The 26,160-nt window shown below is 55.3% G+C and overlaps 1 protein-coding gene across 1 annotated transcript in view; it reads left to right on the plus strand.

The window, feature by feature from the left end:
- ITPK1 (inositol-tetrakisphosphate 1-kinase) overlaps window positions 1-26,160 on the plus strand; it is a 163,747-nt gene that overhangs the window by 114,650 nt on the left and 22,937 nt on the right. Inside the window, exon 4 of the mRNA XM_065871440.1 lies at window positions 3,347-3,464. Coding sequence (XP_065727512.1) covers window positions 3,347-3,464 — 118 coding nt within the window. The remainder of the gene's footprint in view (window positions 1-3,346; window positions 3,465-26,160) is intronic.

Consider the following 26,160-nt stretch of genomic DNA (forward strand, 5'->3'; position numbering starts at 1 on the left):
GAGTAATCCCTCTGTTAATTCTGACGCTTTCAGCCCGGGTCAAAAGCTTGTCGGTGCCTGCTGGTCACATCTTCCCTCCTTTGGTTTCTTCTAGCTTCTTTGGCTTCAGTTCACGTCTTCATGAGTCTGAGTTCTCTCAGTAAAGGCCGCTGCCCTAATGCACAAAAGTGGAACCAGAACCAGCTTTGTGTTGTCTGCCAACCATGTGGACATTCTTCTCGGTCCTGCGGTGGGGACATCTGAGGGCGGATCCTGGTTTACTGGACCTCGGTGGCTGGGAGAGAATTGGGCCAGCCCATCGAAGCAACGTCTCTGATGTCGCCTTCCTTTTGAAGGAAAGCAGTGAGCTTGTGTGTGTCCCTGCCATTACCTGTAAAGCCTCTACCAGTGGCTGCCCGTCCTGTTCTAGAACAGCCCCATGTGTGTGGCCTTGAAGTGTACCTCCTAAACACTACTCCTAGGTTTCTCCAACTTATACTCGCGACTCACAGACAAGGAAACCGAGACGAGAGAAACCAAATGGCTCGCCCAAGGTGACAGCGGAAGGTGATCACAGCGGGAGACTGGGTTTCTTTTTCTTTTTCCGGTACGCGGGCCTCTCATTGTTGTGGCCTCTCCCGTTGTGGAGCACAGGCTCCCGACACACAGACTCAGCGGCCGTGGCTCACGGGCCCAGCCGCTCCGCAGCATGTGGGATCTTCCCGGACCGGGGCACGAACCATGTCCCCTGCATCGGCAGGCGGACTCTCAACCACTGCGCCACCAGGGAAGCCCTGAGACTGGGTTTCTTGACTCTCAGTGCCTTGTTCTTCCCTCTGTACTGCACTGCTTCCTGGCAGTGGGTGGTGAGGGCATTGCAGTGTTTTCAGTTCATAGCCCAGAACGTGAATTCATTGGCCAGATCTGGTAGGAGAAAACCTAGAAGGCTGTCATTCGTCCAGTGTTGTTTGCACCCTGCACGATGCCCTGAGCGCTGTGGATGCTGTGAAGTTTGTTGAGTGGATGACCTTTTAACGTGAGGACATTAACATGATTTCGGTCGTATATGTCGATCTTGGTGTCTCACGAACGACATGCTCTTGTGGCAGCGTAGATCTGGTTCAAAGGAACAAGCTCCGGTAAAGGAACAGTGCCGATGGGGAGAGTTGCCTCTGGGGAGCCCACAGCAGAGAGGTTCGGTACCCTGAAGTGAGGCTGTAGGAGAGAGAACCTATCCAAGTTATATCCTTGGATAGACCTTCCTTACAGACATCTCTCACCTCGTTCCCACGTCCCCTGGGGGTGCCAGACGTGGGCCCTCCTGCATCAGCTGCCTGCTTGTTCTGTAGAGCAGGGCAGCGGGCCAGGCTCTCAGGAGGAGGAGGAAGTCGCGAAGGCAGCTTCTGTTCTGCATTTGGGTCTGCAGGCGCACGTGCCGGGAGAGGACCTTCTGCGGCGAGAGCGTGTAGGCCCTGTGGCGTTTACAGGTGTGAGGACGGGACGAAGGCCTCCCCAGATGCGTGCACTGGCCACCCCTCAGGGACGGAGACTTCTTTTAAACATCCAGAGAAAAAGACACCAATAAGCTCATAACCAGCTACTTTGGTATGAAACATAAGGCGGGAACAGATTTCAGAGAGGTAGATATGGATCTCTGGCTTTTGTGTTGAGAGCTCTTAAAAATGATTGCTAGGAACCAAAATAGGTTCACCAGGGGGAAAAAAATCCCAAATGGAGCGTTCTTTTTTCCGATAAGGTTTACTAGAAGAGAAGCATTATGGCTTTTGCTCCTGGCCTCTGCTGACCTTGCTGACAGATCTTGTGGAATGGGCGGGGAGGGGTGAATTGGTGTATTTATTCCCTGGGGCTCCCGTAACAAAGTACCACAAACTAAGTGGCCTAAAACAACAGACATTCATTCTCTCACGGTTAAGGGGGCTGGAAGTCTAAAATCAAGGTGTCTGCAGGATTGGTTCCCTTCTGGAGACTGAGGGGGAATCTGCTGGTGGCCGGTGGTCCTTGGCCATCCTTGCCTTGTAGCTGAGCTCGGTCACTGCCTTCATCTTCACACAGCCTTCTCCCTGTGTGTCTCTGTGTCCGGATTTTCCTCGCCTTGAAGATACCAGTCAGTGGATGAGGGTCCATCCTAATCCTGTATAACCGCATGTTAACTCGATTCCATCGGTAAAGGCATTTCCAAATAAGGTCATGTTCACAGGGACCGGGGGTTAGAACTTGAACAGATCCGGGGGTGGGTGTGCACAATTCAACCCACAGTAACAACAACAGCTAGTGAATGGCCTTCCTTACACCCAGCCTTGTCTCTGAGCCCCTCTCCCGTTACTCCAGCATCCCGCATTTGTGTCCATAGAATCGTGGAGTCTTAGAGCCAGAGGGATGGTCTCATTTACTTTGTCTTCCTGACAAACTGCTCTAGCCCCCTGTTGTGACTTGGAGCTCTTGGAGTCACAGCGGTGTCTCATGGCGGCCCAAGATCCCTGAGTTCTTTTCCTGGACACATCTTGCTCTGTCTTCTGTTGAATTACATTGCAAATAATGGTTTCTTGTTCCTCATGTGCCTTAACGTTATTTCCCCAAGAAGATTGTAACTTCCTTAAAGACTAACCTTATCATAGTTCTGCTTGCATTTCCATGGTCTACCATGAAGCTAATGGGTATTAATAAGCACTTACTGGAGTGAGCACCTGCGGGCCGGGTGGCTGCCCCATGGCGAGTGTCTCATCACCTTCCCACAGACCTACTGAACCCTGGCATCCCACTCTCCCCAGCCCTGCCTCAGAACCCTTATCAGCTCAGGGTGCTGGCCGCTCATTGAGCATAATCCACCCATGGAGCAGATCGGGTTTCAGGTGAGGCTTTATCCAGGAGTTGCGCAAGCTGACCAGAACTGACTTGTTCTCCTTTTCCCGGCTCTGTTTTCTCACTTTGGGCTCCATCAGCTCTCTCTCCTTCAGATCCCAGGATGACTGCTCCCAGCTGCCCGGTCTCCCAGCTTCCTCTTGTCCTCAGGGAGGGACAGTGCTCCTGTCCCAGCATTTCCAACAACGGCGCTGAGCCTGCCTCTGATTGGGTGGACTCGGGTCACATGTCCTCTCCTGAGCCGGCAGCCCCAGGAGGTGGAACATGCTGATTGGCCTGACCAAAGTCACGTGGCCCCAGTGGGGCTGAGTGGGTAGAGGCAGTTTCCTGAGACCAGGTGTTGCCTCAACCAGAGGTCAGGGCTGGTGGGGGGATGGAGAACAGAGAGATGGATGTGGGGATGGCACGTGGGACGAAACCTTCTTGTCACCCTCGTTTCAGCATCAGTCTTCCCTCTCTAACCGGAAGGAGTGTTCTTTCCTCTCAGGAATACATTGATGCCCACCCTGAGACCATTGTCCTGGACCCCCTTCCCGCCATCAGAACCCTGCTTGACCGGTCCAAGTCCTATGAGCTCATCCGGAAGATCGAGGCCTACATGAAAGGTATGGACGTGAGTGGCTCAGCATCCGTGGCAGTCGGCCCAGCTCGTGGACACAAGGTGGTCATTGCGTGGGGTGGGAGGAGGGACGGGGGTCCGGTCTTTTTAAGCACTTTGACACAGGAAGCAGCTGTACGTTCTGGGGAGGGCCTTTCCTTCTCCCTCTGTGGCCAGCAGAGTTAGGAAGTAAAAGTCCTAGGGTGCTCTCTTTGGGAGACTGGCTCCAACCACTTCAAGTTTTGTTGTCTTAAACCCACGAGTGGTGATGAAGTATCCAGATAAGACAGTGGTTAGGGAGCAGAAGTGCGTGTAGAATAGCTCAGCGGCAGGCAGGCGAGTGGAGTTATGTAACCGGGCGAAAGAGACAAACAGAGAAATTGAAGGGCCTTTGATCAAACACATGGAGATATGTAATGTGGCGGCTGGACCTTGCAGGGTACGCTCTGTTCTCGCAGGCGGGAGCCCCCCTCTCAGCTGCGGGAGCGTCTCCTGCCAGCTGCGGGCCCCTGCCCCTGAGGACTCATCCTCCCCACGTCCCAAGGGCAGGGCAGCTCCAGAGAAGTCAGGCTGCCTTTCCAAGGTGTTTGTTTATGTGAGAAGGGCTTTTTGGAAAGGTTCACGTCCACAGTCACCTCCTAGCTCTGCCCCCTGGTCCAGGCGTTCCTGCTGAGAGTTCTTCTTTCACTTTAAGAGAAAGTGCTCTGCCTGGGCCTTGGGGCTGCGTGAGAATCCTCCTACAGGCAGGAGAGGCATCCTGCCATCCAGGCCGCATGTGTGTGACCTAAAGGGGCTGCCTTGAACCCTGACCTGGATGGTGACTTGGCCCCAGGTGTTGTTCACGTGATGGTTGGACCAGTGGGTGCTTTGGCTCACAGGACCAGCATGGGGATAATAAGCGCAGGATTTATTGGGTACGTGCCGTGTGCCCAGCACTGGGCTAAGCCTTCTTCTTACAGTCTCTCTTCTGGTGCTTATTTATAAAGGTGGGCCAGATCATCCATCCTCCCTGTTTTGCACAGGAGGCTCTGAGAGGTTAACAGGTGTGCCAGCATCACCCAAGCCTGTAAGCTGCAGAGCTAGAATCTAGCCACGTCTCTCTGACTCAGGCTCCCCAGCTCCTAACCCCTAAGCTTGACTTTCATGTCCATAGTCAGAGGGCCCTGGATCTAGCAAGCACCTGGCATGGATGCAGTCATGGACCCTGGTCAGGAGAATTGGTGAGTGCTTGGTTCTCTAAGGAACCTGCCCTGTGCAAGAGCTGGCTGGTGGACCTGGCTGTCCTGGAAGAGGTCTTGAGGCATTTTGCCCTGGGCGCCTGGCCGTCACCAGGAGACGACATGGACATGACATTCTTGGGGGGCCCCAAAGCAGGCAGCGTTTTTCATCATGCCAGCATCCTCCCATCCTTGGGTCTGGAGTGGTCAGTGACCGTGTCAACTTCCGTTCCCTTTGCATTCCTTCCCTGGGTTGAACCAGAACCCCCAGATGAGAAGGAAGATCTATAGTGATGTTTTGGCTGAACATTGGTTCTGGAAAGGAAATCCACCTTTTCCCAGGAAGTGTGTGTGTTAGATGCCAACTGTCTGCGAAGGGACAGGAGATGACAGTATGGGGTCACCCAGGAATGGGAGCCACTGTTCCTGCTCAGCGCTTTACACTGGAACGCGCTGAGGCATCTGGATTGGATCTTGGACTCTGTCTCCATTTTCATGGGTAGAGAATCAGGGCTGGGATCAAGGGTGAGCTCAGGCCTAGAGTGTGAGCATGTGTGTTCAGCGGGCTGGACTGCAGGGTGCACAGGCAGCAGGGTTGTCGCTGGGGGGTGAGTACTGAGGGGGCGAAAGCCTCCCAGGCAGGGCGGGGGTGTGAATGAAGCAGGGAGGGAGCTGAAGTGGGGTGCTTGTGTGGACTTGCAGACCATCGGTCAGAGGGGGGACTTCGAACACCTTGGGCAGTTGGGAACTCCATTCGAGAGCAGCCTTTGAAGGTATGGGAGCTGGTGAGTGAGGAGATGAGAGTACATTTCAGACAGGCAGTGCAGACGCGGCCTAGAGGTAGATTTTGATGGTCGTTACTGTTGTGAGGGTGACCTCCCACCCAGCCACAGGTGTGAGGGGCTGGTGACTGGCCCCCAGCGGGGACACAGACAGACCCCACTCAGCTCCAGCCCAGCTGAGGTCAGCTCAGGGGCTGCCTGCTAGGGGGCCCAGTGAGAACTTGTTGACCAAACTCTCAAGACCGGCTTGGTCCTGGGCCAGCAGGAATTGTGTGGGTGGGCCGTGACCGCTGCACCCTGGGCTTTCCTTATCGTGCACGCCGAGCCGGGCTGGTATTCTTCCAGGAGCGCAGGCAGAGGCTGGGACTTCCTGGAGCCTTTTCCTGCCCACCCGGGGCAGTACATGCGGAAGCACTGCTGGCTCCCACCTCCCATCCTCCCAGAGGCCAGGCTGCTCCTGGCGCAGATACAGAGAACCTGCTCTGGGAAGCGCATCCCTGGCGCTCCCCTGCCGCACTCCTGCGATTACTGGAGGCTCGCAGCCCTGTTAGTCCTGCTGTAAAGGGCCGTAATGACCCTTTTAGCTCCTCAGGTACAGCAGTCCAGATGACACCGCTTTTGTGTTGGGAGAAGGGGCTTGGCAGAAACTCCTGGAGCTGTCGCCACCCCTGTGCCAGCGTGGCTCTCCCTGTCCTCAGAGAGCCTTGGTGGCTGCACAGAAGACAGGGCAGTGGGTGAGGCTGCTGCAGGGAGGTGACAGGGCTCCCTGCTCTGCACTGGGGGTGGGCTGGTGGGCTCTGACGCATGGGGAGGGTCTCCCGGGGCTAACAGGCAGAGCCCTTGGACCGAGGGTCCACGCTCGGGCCATCCATCGCTGCACAGAGCATCAGCTGTGGGGGACAGGTGAGGCCTGCTGCCCGGAGCTTCCAGCCTCACCTGTCTGAGGACCTGGGCGGCTCTGTGTGGTTGGTGCCATCTCAGTTCCACACTCCCAGAGCTTATCTTTTCCTAATTCAGAGCCTGGAGGGGAGGCAGGGTCTTTCCCGCTGCAGATGTGTCAGTCTGAAACACCCTGACAAAGTTGCTACCATAGCAGAGACCTGGACGGTGGATTAAATGAGATGGACTTCGTTTCTCTCTCGCGTAAAAGCCCAGAGGAAGGCTGGCCGGTGCTGGCGAGTGACGGCGGGGACCTAGGCTTCCCCCAGCTCGTTGTTCTTCTGGCGTGGCCCTCCTGGTCCAAGGTGGTGCTGAAACTCTCACCACCACATCTGCAGTCTAGACCTTAGGATGGAGAGGGGACTAAGAAAAAGGGAGCAAAGGGAAACAGCCCTGGGTATCTTCTAAGGAAGAATTCTGGAAGCTACAGTGATGTTCTTTCATACCTCAGTGGTCAGAACCGAGTTACAAACTGAGCTGCAAGGGAATCGGGGAAAGTGGTCTTTATTCTGGGCAACCATGTGGCCAGCTAACATTTGGGAGCCCCGTCACCATGGCAGAACGGGGAGGATGAGTTTGGGGCACAGCTAGCTGTCCGCCTTCCCCTCCGGGGAGTGGGTTCCTGCCTGCGGCATCCATGGGTGAATGGCTCTTGGAATGACCTTTCCCCTTCCAGCTGGCCAGGGTGGGCGGCCTCAGCAGCACGTTCCTTCCACATAACAGCTCACACGACATGAGGTCAGCAGCTGACCGAGTGCCTGGGCCCCAGGTTTCCCTAACAGGTGATTGCTTCTGGGCGGGGCTGCACCCACACCCTTTAGCCAGAGGCAGAGATGGCACTAGACCTGGATCCAGTTCAAACCAAGTACAGGAGCCTCCCAGAAGCTGAACGCTGCCTGCCGCCGGCTTGCGGGGAGCGGGAGGCGGCACCACCAGCCAAGATTGCTGGACACGCACCTGCAGGCCTCTTCTCTCGTGTGCACCTGCTTTCCGCATGGGGCCGGGGTTCTGAGGTGGAAGCCCCGAGACCAAGGCCTGGCTCTGCCGCCCTAGGACAAGTGATCCTGGGCAAGGCTCTAGCCGACTCCTGAACTGGCCGGAGCGATGGGCGAGAAAGCTGGGCTGTGACTGGAGATTGTGGGTTTGTGTCCTTGGCCCTGGGGGCAGCAGGTGGTGGGGGGTCTCAGGCCACAGGGCAAAGGGCTCAGAGGCCCTTCCAAGACGGCTGCCGATGAGGTGTGGCTGCCCCGGCAGCTCCCACACATGCGCTCTGGGGGTGACAGATGGCCGTCCGGACGCCGGGCCTCCCTGGGGACGGGGGGTGCACACCGCAGATCGAGCGTCTCTGCCTGTGGTTTTATGGGAATTTAATCAGGGCTCATCTTGCAGGCCGTTTAGAGGCTGGATTGAAATGGAGTAATCTAGACACCAAGCAAAGAGAAAATGGCATTCCGTAGAGCCTGGGAGACCCGATCCCCACAGAGCAGCCACCGCGGGGTGGGCGTGTGTGGTCGAGTTGGGGGGTCTCACTCAGAGGTGGAGGCCGGCTGTCCGCCCTTGGTGAGCTGCGGAGGGCCGTGGGTGGGAGGGGCCTTGGAGTCAAGGCCTGGGCCCCAGGCCCGCCTGTATCCCCAGTGTTGTGGTGCCTGCAGGTCACCGTTCCTCTAGGGCCGCTTTGTCGGCGCTCAGGGGGCACCCCGACTGCACGCCAAGCACTGCATTAGCTGGTCTCATCCTCACGATGACCCTGTGAGACGGGCAGTACTGTCACCACCCCGTAGCGGTGAGGATGCCGTATCCATTGAATCTAGTTGGCTAAGGCCGCAGAGCTACTAGGGGCAGAGCTGGGGTTTGAACCCACGCCATCTGGGTGGGTTCTTAGCCAGTGGTTCCCGAATCCTGCTCCCGGCCTGCCGAGGAGGGGTCGAGGCCACGATGGATGCAGTGTGGGCTCCGGCCCTGCTGCTCTCGCTCCGCCAGCTGGCACTGCCCCCGGGTGCCCTCTGGTGTCCAGGCGATGGCATTGTCCAGACAAGATCCCTGCTTCAGTCGTGGAGTCTCTGCCCCGTGTGGTTATTGAGGAAACAAAAGTCCTGTCCCTTTTGAGAACAGCGATACATTGTAACGGAAGAGAGCAGGCTTCGGCCCTGACAAGCCTGGGCTGAAATCTCAGCCCCACTGGTGCGGCCTGGGCAGTCGCTGGCCCTCTCAGAGTCGTTTGCTCATCTGTGATGCGTGGTTATCATCCCCTCGGGGGAGGTGTGGGGAAGGTCTGGCGCTGTCCACTGCAGCGGGTGTGGCCCAGAGTTGGGCTCCCGGTGCTCTCAGCTCCTCCCCTTGGTCCCACAGGCTGCCCGGGGTTTGGGTGGGAGGCACATGGCAGAAGCTGGTAGTAGCAGGGCCTGGAGTCTTGGAGGACAAGGAGGAGAGGAGTGTAGCCCCCCGAGCACTGTTACTCCCGAGTCAGGATTAGCTTCCAGCTCCGATTTTGTGCAGGAGGCTGGAGTTTTGGATTAACCCACCAGGATGATGCTTCGCACACCTGTCGGGTGGCCTGTGAGGAGTTGGCCCCTGTGGCACCCACCTGCCCTGGGGCTCCCCGGGTGTCAGCCTGCCCACGTCACGGGGCCGAGGGGTCTGGTGTGAGGGAGGACCGGCGCCAGGCCAGGCCTGGACACACTGCCAGAGCGGGTGGCCACGGAAGAGGCTCGGGCCCCGTGGGCTGACAGGGAGGCGGGGCCTTTGCATGGGTACTCGGTGCCTGATTGCACTCCAGGACTTTGGGGCATTTGGGAGAAACATTGTCCTCGTTCCCACGTCAGTCACTTCCAGCCATGCAGGCAGAGACCCCGCGTCCGGATGGAGGTGCGGGGTCTGCAGAGCAGGGTGGTAGTGGAGCACCGCCTGTCGACCAGGCCGAGGTGGGCCCCGTGTCAACGTTAGGAGGCAGCTGGTCCTGAACCTGGCCCTGCCCCGGGGCCCGAGTCACTCCTGAGCCCTGGCGAGTCTCCCATCTGTCACCTGCACGGAGGAGGTAAACGCCCTCGCCCAGGGTGTCGTGAGGAGAGCACGTAGGGCCGGTCTGGCCCTTGGTGGGCGGCTTCTCCTCCCCTTGTTGCTAACCCTCCCGAGGGGGCTGTAATGATCCCCTTTTTCAGTTGAGAAAAGAGAGGCTCTGGATGAGATGCCAGGCTTACTGCTCATCTGCTGGCACACGGAGATGCTCGGGCCTGTCCGGCGCCTCACACAGACCCTGCTGGGAACCATGTTTCCTCCTGACCCACAGACCCGCCCTCTCAGGAGGCACTCCCGAGTGACCCCCCGCACCAACCCAGGCCCTGATGGCTCCTCCAGGCCTGTCCCTGAAGCCCCTGCCTGTGCAAGGCTGACCTGGGCCAGTAGGTGAGCCAGACGCTGTCTTTGTGACCTCTGGCTCCCTTTCCCCTTGTTGAGTTGACTGACCCCTGCAGACTCGAGATCCCCAGAGCCTTCTTCCCCCTTCACACGCAGTCTCCCAGTGCCCAGGTGAGAAATCTCAACATCTCTTCCCTGGGACATGGTAGGGCAGACGGATGCTCAAACACACCTGTTGGTCAAGGTTGATCAGAAAGTACTAGACACCAGTCATTTATACTTCAGTGTGAATGTAAGACCCACCTAGTGTCTTTCCAGCCGAAAGATTTTTTTTTTTCTTTTTTTTTTTTTGTGGTACGCAGGCCTCTCACTGTAGTGGCCTCTCCCGTTGCAGAGCACAGGCTCTGGATGCGCAGGCTCAGCGGCTATGGCTCACGGGCCCAGCCGCTCCACGGCATGTGGGATCTTCCCGGACCGGGGCACGAACCCACGTCCCCTGCATCGGCAGGCGGACTCTCAACCGTTGCACCACCAGGGAAGCTCCCGAAAGAGATCTTGAGCTCTTGATGCCCCCAAACTGTTCTCCGTATCTTAAAGATGAGGAGAGAGGCCCAGAGAGGTGGGAGGACTGACCATTGGCCACTCTGTGCCTCCAGCTCAGTCCAGGGGCCACACGCCTCTGCAGTAGTCTTTTCTACAGAAGCAGTGCTGTAGTGAATCTGGACTCAGATGGCCTGGCTGTGTGCACTTAGGCCAGTTATTTAATTGCACCACGGAGCCTCAGCTTTCCTATCTGTATAATGGGAATAATGATAGCAGCCCCTTCCTCACAGGGTTGTTGTAAGGATTAAACGTGGTTATGCATTTAAGGCATAAATACTCAATAGATGGTAATTCTCCTGGGTGACACTGGGTTGTGGTGTTTCAGACCACACGCGGTGTGTTGTGACCCTATGAGTCCTGGGTTCCTGAGATTCTTTTTAGCACCAAATCCATGCTGGCATCCTTGATCGTGACCTCTGTGACCCTGTGACCAGGCCCCTTGGACAGCACTCCCCTCTCCATCCATCCTTCCTGAGCACCCACACCCATGTTTGTGTTTATTTTTAATTATATCAGTTTTATGGATGTATTGTGAAGTTCACATGGCATTCCTCGTATCTGTGATGGATTGGCTCCAGGACCCCCACGGATACCAGACTCAGGATGGAGTCCCTTACGTAAGACGGCGCAGTGTTTGCGCAGAATCCACGCACAGCCTCCTGTATACTTTATTTTTTTATAGCATTTTATAAATTTATGTATGTGTGTATGTATGTATTTTTGGCTGCGTTGGGTCTTTGTCGCTGCACATGGGCTTTCTCTAGTTGCAGCGAGCGGGGGCTACTCTCTGTTGCCGTGTGCGGGCTTCTCATTGCGGTGGCTTCTCTTGTTGTGGAGCACGGGCTCTAGGCGCGCGGGTTTCAGTAGTTTGGCATGGGCGCTCTAGAGCGCAGGCTCAGTAGTTGTGGCACACGGGCTTAGTTGCTCCACGGCATGTGGGATCTTCCCAGACCAGGGCTAGAACCCGTGTCCCCTGCATTGGCAGGTGGATTCTTAACCACTGTGCCACCAGGGAAGTCCCATCCTATATACTTTAAATCATCTCTAGATTACTTCTAATACCCAATGCAATGCAAATTATATGTAAATAGATGTAAATACAATAAAGTGCTGTGTGAATATTTGCTGGCACATGACAAATTCAAGTTTTGCTTTTTGGAACTTAATGGAATTTTTTTTCCTGAATATTTTCTATTCGTGGTTGGTTGAAGTCTGTGGATACGGAGGGCTGACTGTATACAATTTTTTTAGTATAATTGTTGTAATTTTAAACTTACCCAAAAAAGGTGCAAAAAATGCTACACAAAGTGCCCGTCTGTATAACTTTGCACAGCTGCGTCCAGTGTCAACATCTTGTGTGACAGTTTATAGTTCTCTAAGCCAGGAAATTCACATCAATAGCAATACGGTTATTAAACAATTTCACAGCTGTCCCACTGCTACCCTGTTCGTGGCTCAGGATCCAGTCTGGTTGTCCATCTGTGGACTCCGTCCACCTGGATCGGGGCCACAGGTTGTTTGTCTTTCATGACCTTGACACTTTGGAGGAGCCTTGACTGTTTATTTTGCTGCGTGTCCCTCAATTTGGGGGTATCTGATGTTTTCCCCTGAGTAGGTGGGGAGTCTGCATTTGGGGCAGGAGCGCCACACCAGCAATACTGTTCCCCCCTTCGATCAGGAGGACATGACATCGATGTGTCTTCCCTCTGGCTAATAGACTATTTGGTCAGAGTTGTGTCTGCCATGGTTCTCCTCTGCAAATTTCTGTTTTTCTCTTTGTGTTGGCAGTTATCTCATAAGGAGACATTTTGCAGTCATCCTGTTTCTTGTCAGACTTTTACCCACTTTTTTTTTTTTTAAAGCATCCATTGATGGTTCTTGATGACAGTTGTTGCTATCGCGGTTTTTGCCAAATGGTTTTTGTATAGAGTTTTTTTGTTTTTTTTTAATAAATTTATTTATTTTTGGCTGTATTGGGTCTTTGTTGCTGCACGCGGGCTTTCTCTAGTTGCGGCGAGCAGGGGCTACTCTTCGTTGCAGTGCGCGGGCTTCTCAATGCAGTGGCTTCTCTTGTTGTGGAGCACGGGCTCTAGGCGCGCAGGCTTCAGTAGTTGTGGCTCGCAGGCTCTAGAGCTCAGGCTCAGTAGTTGTGGCGCACGGGCTTAGTTGCTCTGCGGCATGTGGGATCTTCCCAGACCAGGGCTTGAACCCGTGTCCCCTGCATTGGCAGACGGATTCTTAACCACTGCGCCACCAGGGAAGTCCCTATACAGAGTTTTAAAGAGTGAGTGTGCCTCCCTTCGCCCCAGTTGCACTGGAAAGTGACAGGGACTTCTCTGCCTTCTCAGACATCCATGGTGGGGAAGGGCATCCATGGAGCCCCAGCATGATCTCATTTGTAAACAAAGGGAAAGGCAAAGATAAGAATTAAGAAGGAAAAGGAAAAGTTGGGGGTTGTGTCAGATATGGTGGAGAAATCGGAAGTAGACACGTTTCTTTGCTGCAGGACTTTTCAGAGCCTTTATGTGCTAATATGAATCTTCAGTCTCTCAGAGGCAGGCAAACTGAATTTTACCACCGGTGGAAGTTGCGCTGATAGCTTATATTTACAAATAGAGAAAAAAATGCTAATTAAATTCTGACACACCATAAATGATGAGTCACATCTCAACTTCAGAGATGGAAAATGAAGAAAACAAAAGAAAATCAAACCCACGCCCTAGAATCGATGAAATACAGCAATATTTAGCCTTTTCCACTTAATCAGTTATGGGCCCCCCTCTCGTTTTTGTTGCGCTTATGGTAAGAGGCCTGGTCCACCCAGCACACCTCAGGAATTGCTGGACTGGATGCCTCCTGAGGGCCACTCACCCCCAGCCCTGCTCAGACGTGGTCCTGAAGTCCCTCTGTCAGCAGGCAGGGCCCTGATTGCCAGTGGCTCAAATCTGTTTGGCCCGCACCTCTCTTTCCAGAGGCAGCCGCTCTTAAGTATGGAATCCGTCCTTCCAGGCTCTTCTCATACATGTACAAATACATGTGTGCTTAAAAAAAGAAAGAAAGAAAAGAAACAGTGTCCTACTACTTGTGTTCTCCTATAACTTGCTTTTTCTCCACTGAACATATGTCTTGGCTTCTTTCCAGGATGAGGACGACTAGGTCTGATCTGCCCTTTTTGATGAGAGCATAAGATTTCAGCATGTAAATGAAAAAACCCATAATTTACTCAGTTATACTGGGCTCATAAAGTCATTCCAGTTTGATTTGGATTTTTTCTTTTAACTGAGCTGCAGTAAACACAGATCTTTGCATAGGTCTGTGAAATTAATCCCTAGAAGTGGAATTTCCCGAAGATGTTATAAATGTTTCTCACTTTGCAGATATTGCTGGATTGTTCTTCAAAAGGTGTGAACAGGGCTTCCCTGGTGGCGCAGTGGTTGAGAGTCCGCCTGCCGATGCAGGGGACACGGGTTCGTGCCCCGGTCCGGGAAGATCCCACATGCCGCGGAGCGGCTGGGCCCGTGCGCCATGGCCGCTGAGCCTGCGCGTCTGGGGCCTGTGCTCCGCAATGGGAGAGGCCACAACAGTGAGAGGCCCACGTACCGCACACACACAAAAAAAGAAGGTTTGAACAAATTTTACTCCTTATAGTGTGTGGCTGCTGGAGAAATGATAACTGTATAACCTTCATTTGCATTTCTTCCATGATTGACGAGATTACGCATTTCTTCTTGTGTCTGTTGCCCCTTTGCATTTCTTCTGTGTATGAATTTTTTCATATTAGTTGCCATTTTTCTCTTGGGTTGTTGGTCTTTTTCTTATTGATTGGTTAGAGCCCCTTTGGGGGTTAAGGAGATTGTCTTATTGTTTAACTATATGGATTGTTATGTTGCTGGAAGCTTCGTCTTTGCACTGGACCAAGCTAACATTTTCTATTCTGCTTTTAGAATATGTATGGCCAGAGAGAGCACTTCAAGTATTATTTTTTAAACGTCTTGAAAACAGCAAAGGCTGCTGCATTTTGGGAGTTGGAGCCGAGTGGGGCAGTGAGCCTTTGGGTCCAGAAGGGGCCATAAATCTGTGCAAACAGCTGCCACAGAGTTAATCCGTGTTTCCAGCAACCGTTTCCACAGCTGGAATGGGACTCAGGAATGTCCCTGTCTCCACCGGGGCCAGTGTCTAACTTCCACACTCCTGGCCTTGAGCACACTGGGTGCAGATAGCACTCTGTCCCCTCGAGAAGAAACAGGTCCTTAGCTGAGTCAGACGGGATGGAAACTGGTCCAGCTGACCAGGGCCATGTCAGACTGGGGACTGTCAGACCTGTGGCCTGTGTTCCCCTCTGTCCCTGCCCAGAAGCCACCCCCTCCCCCAATTTCAGGCTGGTTCCCCACCTTCCAGTATTTTCCGCAACAGCACGCCTGTAGCTGGGGAGCTGAGGATCAGGCTGGTAGCAGGGAGGTAGCAGCTGCAGCAGGGCCTTAGCGGGGCCCCTCAGAAGCCTCCAGGGAGCAGGGTACGGGCTGCAGCCACTGCTGAAATGCACCCATCCCCCTACCCAGTGTCTCCAAATAACATAGTCAAGGTCCCCCTTTGAAAACTCATAATAACCAAGCCTATTAGTTACCTGCTGCATAACAGGTAACTACAAACTGAGTGGCTTTCAACATCCCCCCTTCGTTATCTCACAGTTCAGTAGGTCAGAAGTCTACCTGGCGTGGCTGGTTTCTGGTCTCAGGGTGTCTCAGATGGGAATCAAGGTGTCAGCTGGGCTGCGTTCTCATCCAAAGGCCTCAAGGAAGAACCCGCTCCCAGGCTCATGCTTGTTGGCAGGAATCACTTCCTTGTGGCTGTAGGACTGAGGTCCCAGTTTCCCTGCTGGCTGTCAGCAAGGGGCCACCCTCTGCTCTTATAGCCCCCATATTCCTTCTCATGGGCCCCTCCATCTTCAAGCCAGCAAAGGCTGTCCGGCCCTCCCTGTGCCTCAGGCAGCACCAGGCTGGGCCTCTGCACGGCCCACCTGCCGAGCCCTCCCTCACCACGTGAGCGGCAGGGACACAGCATGAGCCTGTCGGCACTCAGGAAGTGCCACTTCTCTCTGCCTCCCCTCAGGGGGTCCTGGGGACGAGCACCATCCAGGCTGGCTCCTGGGCCCTGAGGCCTCCAGGTTCGCCGCCTGGTCTGTGTGGCCATGGGCCTGGGTGGATGGAACCCTGGCCTCTCCTCACATCCACTGTCCTCATGTGACCTTCTGAGATGACAGGCCCTTCTTCCCCTCAGACGCCGTGGGTGAACTGGACGGTGAGTAGTGAGTGCCCAGTCGTGCCTGGGGAAGGCTCGCCCCGGGTTGCCTCAGCACCCAGCTCCCGTACACCCTTCACTTTCTGCCTCGCTTAACCTCCGACTCCGTCTGAGCCCTTGGTGCCTGAGCAGCGGGCAGGGCCTTCTCTCCTCCCTTTTTCCGGAGCGGGTACCTCAAGGGCCACCTGTGTCCTAAGCCTGATACTCATGAGAGAGTCCTAGCTCCTGGGGAGCCCTCCACCCCATCGTGGGTTCAGAGTGGATGCCCAGGTTGTTGACTGGGCCTCAGCGCGCAAGGAGGAGCAGACCCAATGCCAACTGAAGGCAGCCAAGCCGTACGTGGTGCTTCCCCCTGCACGGCCCCTCACGGGGACTCATCTAGTCCTCACATGCTCACAAGGAGCCTAGGGTGTAGGAGCCGGTGTTACCCGCATCTTGCAGATGTGGAAACAGAGGCACAGAGGGGCGGCCAGCCCAGGGGGCAACAGTGGACCTGGGATCGGAACCCAGGCACCCAGCCCACCACTGCATACACCCGTGGCCTACGAGGGGCTACGCGGATGAGGATCTGCCTCTCCCAGGATCAGCCCAAAGCCGTGGCAGATTTCCAGGTGGTTCCCATGAGTCAGGCTCCCCAGTCCCCACATCTCCAGGGCATGCGGCTTCAGGGGCTGGAACTTGAATGACTTAAACAAAACAAAACATGTTATTTCAACTTCATGTCATCTGGGGCTGTGAATGGGTCTGAAGAGACAGGATGATGTCACCGTTGTCCAATCGTTTCCACCCTTTTGAAGCCCGACACAAATCCCCCCACGAATCCAGCCCCTGTGCCTCAAGGGGGCCTCAGGCTATAGGGAGAGATGAGTCACCTTTAATAAAGGGAATGCAGAATGAACTGGAAGTAGGTGCGGGGGGATGCGCGGGGTCAGAGCAGGGGACAGTTCCTGAGTGTCGCTGGGGGGAATCAGCAGAGGTTCTGACTTATCGAGGTGGGGCGGGGCGGCTTGGGGGCATCCCAGTAAGATGCCTCCTGAGGAGAGAGGGGAGGCGAGGGTAGAGCACTGCCTTGGGGAGCCCTTCCGTGGCCAGGCTGGTGGACGGGACATTATACTGTGGACCGGGGAGGGGGGCAGGAGAGTCAAGGTAAGGACACGAAGTGCCCTCCTCACGCCCAGGCCCGGCTCCACTTCAGAGACCACTTCCATCTCTTCTCGTCCGTGGGCCGGCCATCCGGGCCTTCCCTGGCTGCCGCCTCCTGATCCGGGCCTGCGGCTGCTTTCCCTCCCCGACTTGTCTGTTCTGCATTACTGGGTGGCTACCATTACCACGAGCCAAAAAGCCACTCGGTTGTTTTCAGAGGGGCTGTCAGGCTAAGACTTGGCTCGCCCAGGATGCACAGACATCTTTCCCCGTCTAGGATTCAAGAACACGTGGCTCCTGCCCCTAACAGGATGACGGCAGGGGGCAGGTGACTTTGGACAATCAGGCACCAGACGAGGCATGAACACTGGAGTCTGTGGGTTGGCGGGCCAGGCCAGCACTCAAGCCCCATGGCCACAGTCACTAGGGCTGTGCCAGACAAACAGCGCCGCGTGGTGGCCAGTCGAGGAGTTGCAGGCCACCTCCTTTCTTTCCCTGTGCTGGTCAGTTGTGTTCCTCCATGCCCCCCTTTCTCCTTTTGTTTCCGGGCTCACAGCTCACACTTACTCAGTTCATCTCACACACGTGCACTTGTCAGAGAGTTTCCACTGACGGCTGCCGTCTCTGAGCAGCACTGAGCTAGGGGTCAGGCCAGGTCCTGACCCCAAGGAACGTACTGCCCGGTTGCACAGTCAGAACCCAAATGTGTGGAAATTTACTAGGGGACCAGAGACGAGCAAGCAAACAAGGTAGCGATGCAGGAGAGAGATGGTAGTGGAACAGGTGAGACTGCCAGTAGGAGGTGCTGGGGAGGTGTCATTGTTATGAGACAGCTTGTTCCCAGGGGCTTAGGGGAAACTGAGTGACACCGGCTGAGCGGGTTGTTGCCGACTGGTGGGAGGAGGGGCGTCCCAGAGGCGTGTGTCGGGGGTGATGAGGAGACCACTGTGCATGGAGCCAGGCGGTGGCTGGGAATGATCTTGGCTCTGCATCTGGGAGGAGCTGGGAAGTGAGTTAGGTTTCCAGGGCTGCTACAGCAAAGCGCCACAGACTGGGTGGCTTAAATCACAGAAGTTAATTTTCTCACATTTCTGGAGACTGGAAGTCCAAGGTCCAGGTGCTGGCAGGGCTGGTTTCCTCTGAGGCTTCTCTCCTTGGCTTGTAGGGGGCTGTCTTCTCCCCGTGTCTTGTCATGGTCTTCCCTCTGTCTCCTCTTCTTTAGGACATGAATCAGTTGGATTAGGGCCCCCATGTGACCTCGTTTTAACTTAATCCCCTCTTTAAAGGCCCTATCTCCAAATAATAGCTACATTCTGAGGTCCTGAGGGTTGGGCCTTCAGCATACGAATTTGGGGGGACACAGTGCAGCCCGTAATGGGAAGGCAAACAGAATCATGTCGCAGGAGCCTGGAAAGGCTCTTCACTCACGTCAGCCTTGGGCAGTTATTGAGCTGAGAGCTGCTTCAATATATAGGTCGGAGTTTTAGGAAGATGATCCAGGATCCAGCCGCTGTGTGTAGTTTGGGCTGGATGGTAGGTGAGGTGGGCAGGATGCCAGGAATCCAGTGGTTTGAGGGTATTGCAGCCACAGTGGGGAGAAGATGGTTCTGGGGTGAGGGTATCAAGAAGGGGGTTCCTTGGTTAACAAACGCCAGCAGCTGGGAGGAAGCCCCAGCCCTGGGCCACCGCACTTGTTCTGTCTGTCCCATCAGATCATCCAAGGGTTGAACCTGGGATGGGTCGTGCTGGGCAGGCTGGGGCCACTGCAGCTACCCAGATGCTGGGGTGCAGCCGCCCTTCCTGGAGGGAACTGTTTCATAATTTTAAAATATATTTTGTAAACGTGGGGCAGTGGGAGACAACCCTGTGAAGTCGGTGCTATTTTTGTTGTCCTCTTTCCCGCGAGGAAGCTGAGGCTGAAATAAAGTTACTTGGCCAGCGTGGCACAGCTGATATGAGCTGGAGCCGGGATTCAAACCCAGGCACGCCAGGCCCTGGTGAGCCCACAGCAGAGGCCTCCTCCGAGGTGTGGGAGAAGAGGGTGCTCAGTGGAGGGAGGTGGCCTGACCCAGGGCTTGGGGCACGAGCAGGAGCTTCCCAGGCCAGGAAGGAGCTGGAAGAAGGGGCTTGCAGGGCCGAGGGACCAGCATGTGTAGAGGCTCCAGGGCCTGTGAAATCAGGGGGTTAGTTTCCTCAACTCTCAGAAGATTGAGTGAGAGCCCGGACCCTGCCCACGCCTCCCCGCTCCCGTGCCTGCTCTCAGTGACATGGTGGATCTCCTCACTGTCCCCTCCTGATAAGGCTCTTTCCTGCCATACAGCACAGGCCCCGGGGAATGGGGAGTGGCCCAGGGAGGCAGGGCCGAGCCCAGCTCTGAGAGGCAGCATTTGGTGCCCCGAGCTGGGGGGTCCTGGGCCGAGATGTGAGGGAACCTGACTTTTTTTTTTTTGCGGTACGCGAGCCTCTCACTGCTGTGGCCTCTCCCGTTGCGGAGCACAGGCTCCGGACGCGCAGGCTCAGCGGGCATGGCTCATGGGCCCAGCCGCTCCACGGCATGTGGGATCTTCCCGGACCGGGGCACGAACCCATGTCCCCTGCATCGGCAGGCGGGCTCTCAACCACTGCGCCACCAGGGAAGCCCGAACCTGCCTTTTGATAAGGGCCACCTCCCTCCGGCCAGGAGAGGCGGGAGCCCAGGCCAGCGCTTCGTTTATTCACTTGTACACTTGTTCGTTGGGGATGCAGCCATGAACGCGGTAGACAAGGCCCCTGCCTGAAAGGTGGAGCCCCAAGTCGAGGCAGCAGCTCTCTGACTGAGGAGGGAGGGTTTGCATGGACTGAAATTTCCGGCCTTCACCGAGGCCCACCGGGATGTCGCCTTCCCCCGAGGAGCCCTCCCTGGTCTCTCCAGGATGCAGTTAGAAGTCTGCACGCGATCCCTAGCGCAACCCCGCTCTCCCGGGGGTCGGTCTGCTGGCTCATACCTGAGTCACACGCTCCCTCGGCGCTGCCTTCAGCACGCAGGGCTTGGGGTGCACCTGTTGGGAGCCGGGTGAGGGGCCCTTCGCCACCACCCGGCTCCCGGAGGCACCTGTGAGCTCAGAGGCTCCCCTGTTGTGTCGTTTGGGGGTGGGGGTGTGAACAGATGGCAACTCCAGGCCCTTGCCCACCACACTCCCTGCACCCCCATCCCCGCCAAGGGGGAGCTGGCTTCTTTAGCTGGCATTTCGCAGCACTTTTTCCTCATCCTTTCAACTCCAGCAAGTAGACGGGAGTGATTCATTATGACCCCCGGTCTACTGGTAGGAGCCCAAGACCTGAAAGGCCACGTGGCTCGCCTGGGCCCAGGGGAGCTGCCGGAACTTGCATGCACGTCTCCGGGCCCCCGTCCAGAGCTTTCGCTCTCTGGGTCATGCACGGGCCTCGCCCCCAGCCCCCCACGCCAGCCGGTGTCTCCGGGCCTCGCCCCCTCTGCCGCGGGGCCTGCTCGACCCTGAGTGACCGTGTGTGCGGGGGTGGGACCATTCACTATGTCACCCGTCATCCTCCCTCACGAAAGTACGGCCCAGATTTCTGAAAAAGGGACTGCCTGGGGCTGGGAAGGCATGGTCAAGACCCAGCATTGCTGGTGCCCCAGGAAACTGCCGCTGTCCCTTTGGGAAGCAGCATGACCCCGTGGCAAGAAACATAGAGACGTCGATGCCGGTGGAGCGCGGACCCCCTCCTGGGAACGCGGCCTGTGGAAATGACTCATCACAGGCGCAGAGGCTTATCATGCATGAGAGGTGTTCAGTCCATGACGGAGGAAGATTGGCACAAACATGAATGTCTGACCCGAGGGCAAGTGTCGCCAGTCAGGTGACCAGGAAATGCAAAACCACGGGAAAATACTGGTGGCAACAGCATTCAGTAAAAACAATTTAAAAGGAAAGTCCAGTCACAGTCATAGCAAAGTAGATAAACAAGATGCTTCTGCGGGGGAAAGTCCTCCAGAGAAGCCAGTGGCCAGGCTGAGAGGGGACAGCTGTGACAGCTGCTGTCGTCTTTTCAGATGGAACAAACCTGGGTGGGCAGGCCTCGAGGGAGCGGAGTGTGAGGACGCAACGGTGGCCCGAGGGCCCAGGTAGCAGGCAGGCGGCCTGGAATGTGGGACATTGGCGCCCAGGCACACGGACCATAGGCTCTGCGTCTGTCCAGATGTGGCCTAGATGCCCGAGGAGCCGGCCTTGTGCATAGGGCGCTGTCAAAGATCAGTCCCTTCACTCAACAAGCACTTGTTGAGCACCTACTGTGTACCTCAGTGTTCTAGACACTGGGCCCACAGCAGTGAATAAACCCACCAGCCCCTGCCCTCATGGAGCCAATGTTCTAGAGAGGGAGACAGAGCCCTCGAATGTAGTAGCTCCTCCCCCTGGCACGTCCCAGGTGAGTCCTCTCCGCTGGCTCCAGACCCTCGGAGCTGCTTCTCTGGCCTGTCTGCAGCTCCTCTCGCCTCAGCACAGCCCTCACTCGTGGGTATCATTCTCTGGGGCCCCACCCTGCAAAGGATTCCCACTCTGCATGTCCTTGGGGACTGTCCCTGCCCCAGGTTTTGTTTCCACTGGGTATCATCTGGGTGAAGAAGTTATACCTGCCTGGGAGAAAAGAACTGAAGCAGAGTCTTGTCACAGCTGTCCCCAGGCCCTGCATCGCCGGGGCCCCACCAAGGCTTCCTTCACATCTGTGTGCAGAGGGCCCGTTCTGCTGGCACCATGCTGGGCACAGCCAGGGAGCCAAGGAGGGTGAGGCCCGGGGCCCAACATCCCCGGTAGCTGGACATGGACCGGTGGCCACGATTCAGAACCTACCCACTCTCCAGATGGCCTTGCCCAGTGTAGTAATAGAAATAGCAGCCACTGCTATATACCTACTAGGTGCCAAGGCCTCCCAACAGCCCTCTAGGGAGGCATCGCTCCCATTTTACAGATGAAAAGAGCAAGGCCCAACATTGTTCAGTCATTTGCCAAAGGTTACAGCTAGTTTACCCCAGGTTCAGTCAGGCTTCAGAGCTGCGCCTTCAAAGTGCTGTCTCCCCCTCTCCCCTACCCCTAGTTGTCCTCTTGTAGCACCTGTTTGTCATTGTCTTTTGTCCTCTTGCTAGCTCTGTATCACCTGCCACCAGTTGCATGGGAGCGTGGCCACCTGCCAGAGAGGACAGGGCAGTGATGTGACTCGGACACCTGGATTCTCACCCTGGGCCTGCCTATGACTTGTGTACGGTCTTGAACTATTCTCTTCCCCTCTCTGGACATGATAGGACTTGCCATCTCCGAGAACCTCTGGCTTCACTTTCTCTGATGAGGGTAGCAGAGAGGGAAGAGCGGGTGTTTCAGGTTCCCAGGGGCTAATATTTCAGCTCTTAACAGAACACAACCCACCATCTGACTATAAAAAAGCCTCTTTCCAACTCCCATCCAGAAATAAAGACGACAAATAAATAAGCGGCAGTAGCCTTTTTCGGGGAACCAGAAATAGCGCCCAGTGCTGACTGATAGAAAGAGTCTTATTCTATTTGGGGGAGAAGAGCTGTTGGCACTGTTGTGATTTTCCCAGGGCGGAGCTGGAGGGAACTCTGCTGTCGCTGTCCCTCACATGGGGCGGGGCCGGCGTGTCTGCTGCCACCAAGGCGCCGGCTCCACCGCTGTAGGGCCCAGCTGCTTCCTCGACACTCCCACTCAGGAGACCTCTGTGTCCACAAGCTAGACTGATGTCACCGTCTTCATCTCAAAGGCTGGGTCCATTTGTATGACCAGACGGCAGCGTGTCCTCAAGCAGGGCCTTTGCACTGGCCGTTCCGTCTGCCAGGAGCGCGTTTTGTTTCCCCCAGATGCCCAGGCTGACCGCTCGCCTTCCTGTGTCTTTGCTCAATGAGGTACATCCCGATCACACCTCCACCTCCACTGGCAGCCCCCTCGCGCTCCCCGTGTCACCTGCCAGCACCATCTAGCTGTCCATTTTACTCATCCATCGGGCTTATTGTCCGGTCCGTGCACCTGGAATGTCAGCTCCACGAGGCAGCGTTGCTTGTGTTCCTTCATTGCTGGGTCTCTAGCTCCAGGGATACAACACATTTTTTTGTTGGTGACCGGTTGTTGAAACCAAAATAGAAACAGTAGTAGTTTCTAATTCACTGTGATTTCACAGGCGTGGCAGGGTGATTTTGGCTACAAGCAGCCAGAAATTGGGTCAAGCAGTAGAGTCATCATGGTCTGCTGTACCCGAGTCCAGCGTTGGGACAGGCCCCAGGCGTGTGGCAGCCTGCAGCCCAGTGAGGGACACAGGTTCCTTTCCAGCCTCTGCCCTGCGGGCACAGGACTGCCTTCCCCCAAGGCTGACCCCCACAGACCGAGCTTGGTCTGTGGGCATTTCAGGATGCATGAGCAGGGAGGTCTTGGTCCCGGGCCCACCCTGGAGAGGGCATGGGGTTTGCAGCTGGTCGTGCCTGTTGCTCAGGGTGTGGTCAACAAGCTCCAAGTTAGGATAAAGGAGGAAGAGCACGACGCTGTGCGTGGGCCCCTCTTTCTTGTCACACTCGGTCCTTGGCCTCCTCTGCTGGGTCCTGCCATCACCCCGGCTACCACCTCAGACCCCAGAGCCTGAGATTTCAGAAAGGTGTGGGTGTCTGGCCTAATGCCGGATGCAGCCTGTTCATCGGAAGTGTCTCGTCTCTGCATTTCATCTCGACCCCAGATCTCTCCGGGAGAGCGCTCTCCTCATGCTTCTCTGATTCACCCTGGCCTTGGCAGGGGCGGGGCTGGGGGACGGGTCTCTGCAGGTTTTCTGGAGGATCGAAGGAGACACTGTACCCGGAAGCATTTATTTAGCCCAGTTTCCCGCAGGGAGCGAGTGCTCTCTGGATGGCAGCTGCTACCGCTGGGGTTTTTTCCTTATTCCATTGGTATAAGCCACGTACCATAAAATCCACCTTTTTAAAGTGTAGATACAGTTCAGTAGGTTTGAATATATTCACAGAGTTGTACAGCCATCACAATTATCTAATCCCAGAACATTTTCATCACCGCAAAAAGGAATGTTCCCATTTGCAGTCACTCCCCATTCCACCTGCCCCCCAGGCCCTGGCAACCACCAGTCTCCTTCCTGTCTCTGGATTGGCCTATTCTGGACACTTGGGATAAATGAAGTCATATATTTTGTGGCCTTTCTAACTGGCTTCCTTCACTTAGCAGAATGTTTTCTTCGCTTAGCATGAATCAGTGCTTTTTATGGCTGGATATATTCCATTGCATGGTTATATCACATTTTGTTTACCCACTCATCAGTTGATTGACATTTGGGTTGTTGCCACTCTTTGGCTGTGATGAATAACGCTGTTATGAACATTCCTGGACAGGTTTTTTGTGGACACATGTTTCTGTCCTCTTGGTTGTATAGCTGGGAGTGGACTGCTGGGTCGCACTGGAACGGTGTTTAACTGTTTGAAGAACTGCCACACTGTTTCTCAAAGCAGCTGGACCATTTTACATTCTCACCAGCAATGTCAGGACACTTGTTATTGTCTGTCTTTTTGGTTGTAGCCAACCTAATAGGTGTGGTTTTGATCTTCATTCCTCTGATGGCTAATGATGTTGAGCATCCTTTCCCACGCTTATTGGCTATTCATATGTCCTATTTTGAGAACTGCCCATTTCAGATCCTTTGCCCTTTTTTTTTTTTTTTTTTGTGGTATGCGGGCCTCTCACTGTTGTGGCCTCTCCCGTTGCGGAGCACAGGCTCCGGACGCACAGGCTCAGCGGCCATGGCTTACGGGCCCAGCCGCTCCGCGGCATGTGGGATCTTCCCGGACCGGGGCACGAACCCGTGTCCCCTGCGTCGGCAGGCAGACTCTCAAGCACTGCGCCACCAGGGAAGCCCAGCCCATTTTTTTAAATTGGGTTATCGGTCTTTTAATTGTTTGTTTGTTAATAGTTCTTCATATATTTTGGATACTAGACCCTTATCAGATACATGATTTGCAAATATTTCCCCCCATTCTGTGGGTTGTCTTTTCACTTTCTTGATAGTGTACTTTGAAGCACACAAGTTTTACATTTTGATGACATCAAATGTGTCTATTTTTACTTTGGTTGCTTGTGCTTTTGGTGTCTAAGAAACCATGTCTAATCCAAGGTCATAAAGATTTATACCTGTGTGTTCTTCTAAGCGTTTTATAGTTTTAGCTCAAATGCTTTTTCTGCAGCTATTTTTTTAAAGGAATAACTGTTTTTTGTTTTGTTTTTGTTTTTTAATATTCATCGCTGTGTTGGGTCTTCGTTTCTGTGTGAGGGCTTTCTCTAGTTGTGGCAAGCGGGGGCCACTCTTCATCGCGGTGCGCAGGCCTCTCACTATCGCGGCCTCTCTTGTTGTGGAGCACAGGCTCCAGACGCACAGGCTCGGTAGTTGTGGCTCACGGGCCTAGTTGCTCCGCGGCATGTGGGATCTTCCCAGACCAGGGTTCGAACCCGTGTCCCCTGCATTGGCAGGCGGATTCCCAACCACTGCGCCACCAGGGAAGCCCTTTCTGCACCTATTGATAGGATCGTGTGGGTTTCATCCTTTATCCTGTCGATATGGAGTGGGCACTTTTTCTACTAGGGAGGCCGTGGTCAGTAGCATGGACTTGGGAATCAGCTGCCTGGGGATGAGCCCCCAGCTGCACCCCTTACTCACTGTGTGACTCTGGACAGGGAGCTTCACCTCTCTGTGCCCCATTTTCTTTATCTGTAAAATGGGGGTGACAGCACCTCTTTGTGGGGTTCTTGTGAGGGTAGATGATGGCTTTGCAGACTATGTGGAGTAGTGTCTGGCACATAACAAGTGGGGTTTATTGACTGTTGGCCGTTAGCCGTGACATTACTTGAAAGCTTTGGGCTGGGGTGGGAAGGGCCTTGAAGGCGGATCTAAAAGCCAGGCAGATTCACCTGCTGCGAAAACTCCGGAAGCTCTGACCGGAGGTGGTCTGTTTGACTCCAGGGATCTCCGAGTCTTCCCATGGGAGGGCTGGGTCCAGGGTGGACCCCCTGCCAGGCCAGGTAGGCAACTGACACAGACCGGCCTGCTGCCACACGCTCCAGTTTGTTTGGCCTGGAGTGTCACGCCTTGTTAGGGCTGGGCTGGAGGGGCTGCAGCAAGGAGCCTTTGCACAGAGCGCTTCCTCCTTCCACAGCCTGCCAGCCCCTCACCAGTGTTTCCACCCGGCTCTGACTCTGGGCAGGGTGTGCAGAAATAGGGCCTGTTTAGATAATGGCTTGCAGCTGAGAGCCAGGACACCCCCCCACCCCGCCCCCGCCAGCCCCACCTCCCTGCTCTGATGTCCCTGGCTTCTCTTCCC

Source organism: Phocoena phocoena, chromosome 2, assembly GCF_963924675.1.
Source record: "Phocoena phocoena chromosome 2, mPhoPho1.1, whole genome shotgun sequence".
Lineage (NCBI taxonomy): Eukaryota > Metazoa > Chordata > Mammalia > Artiodactyla > Phocoenidae > Phocoena > Phocoena phocoena.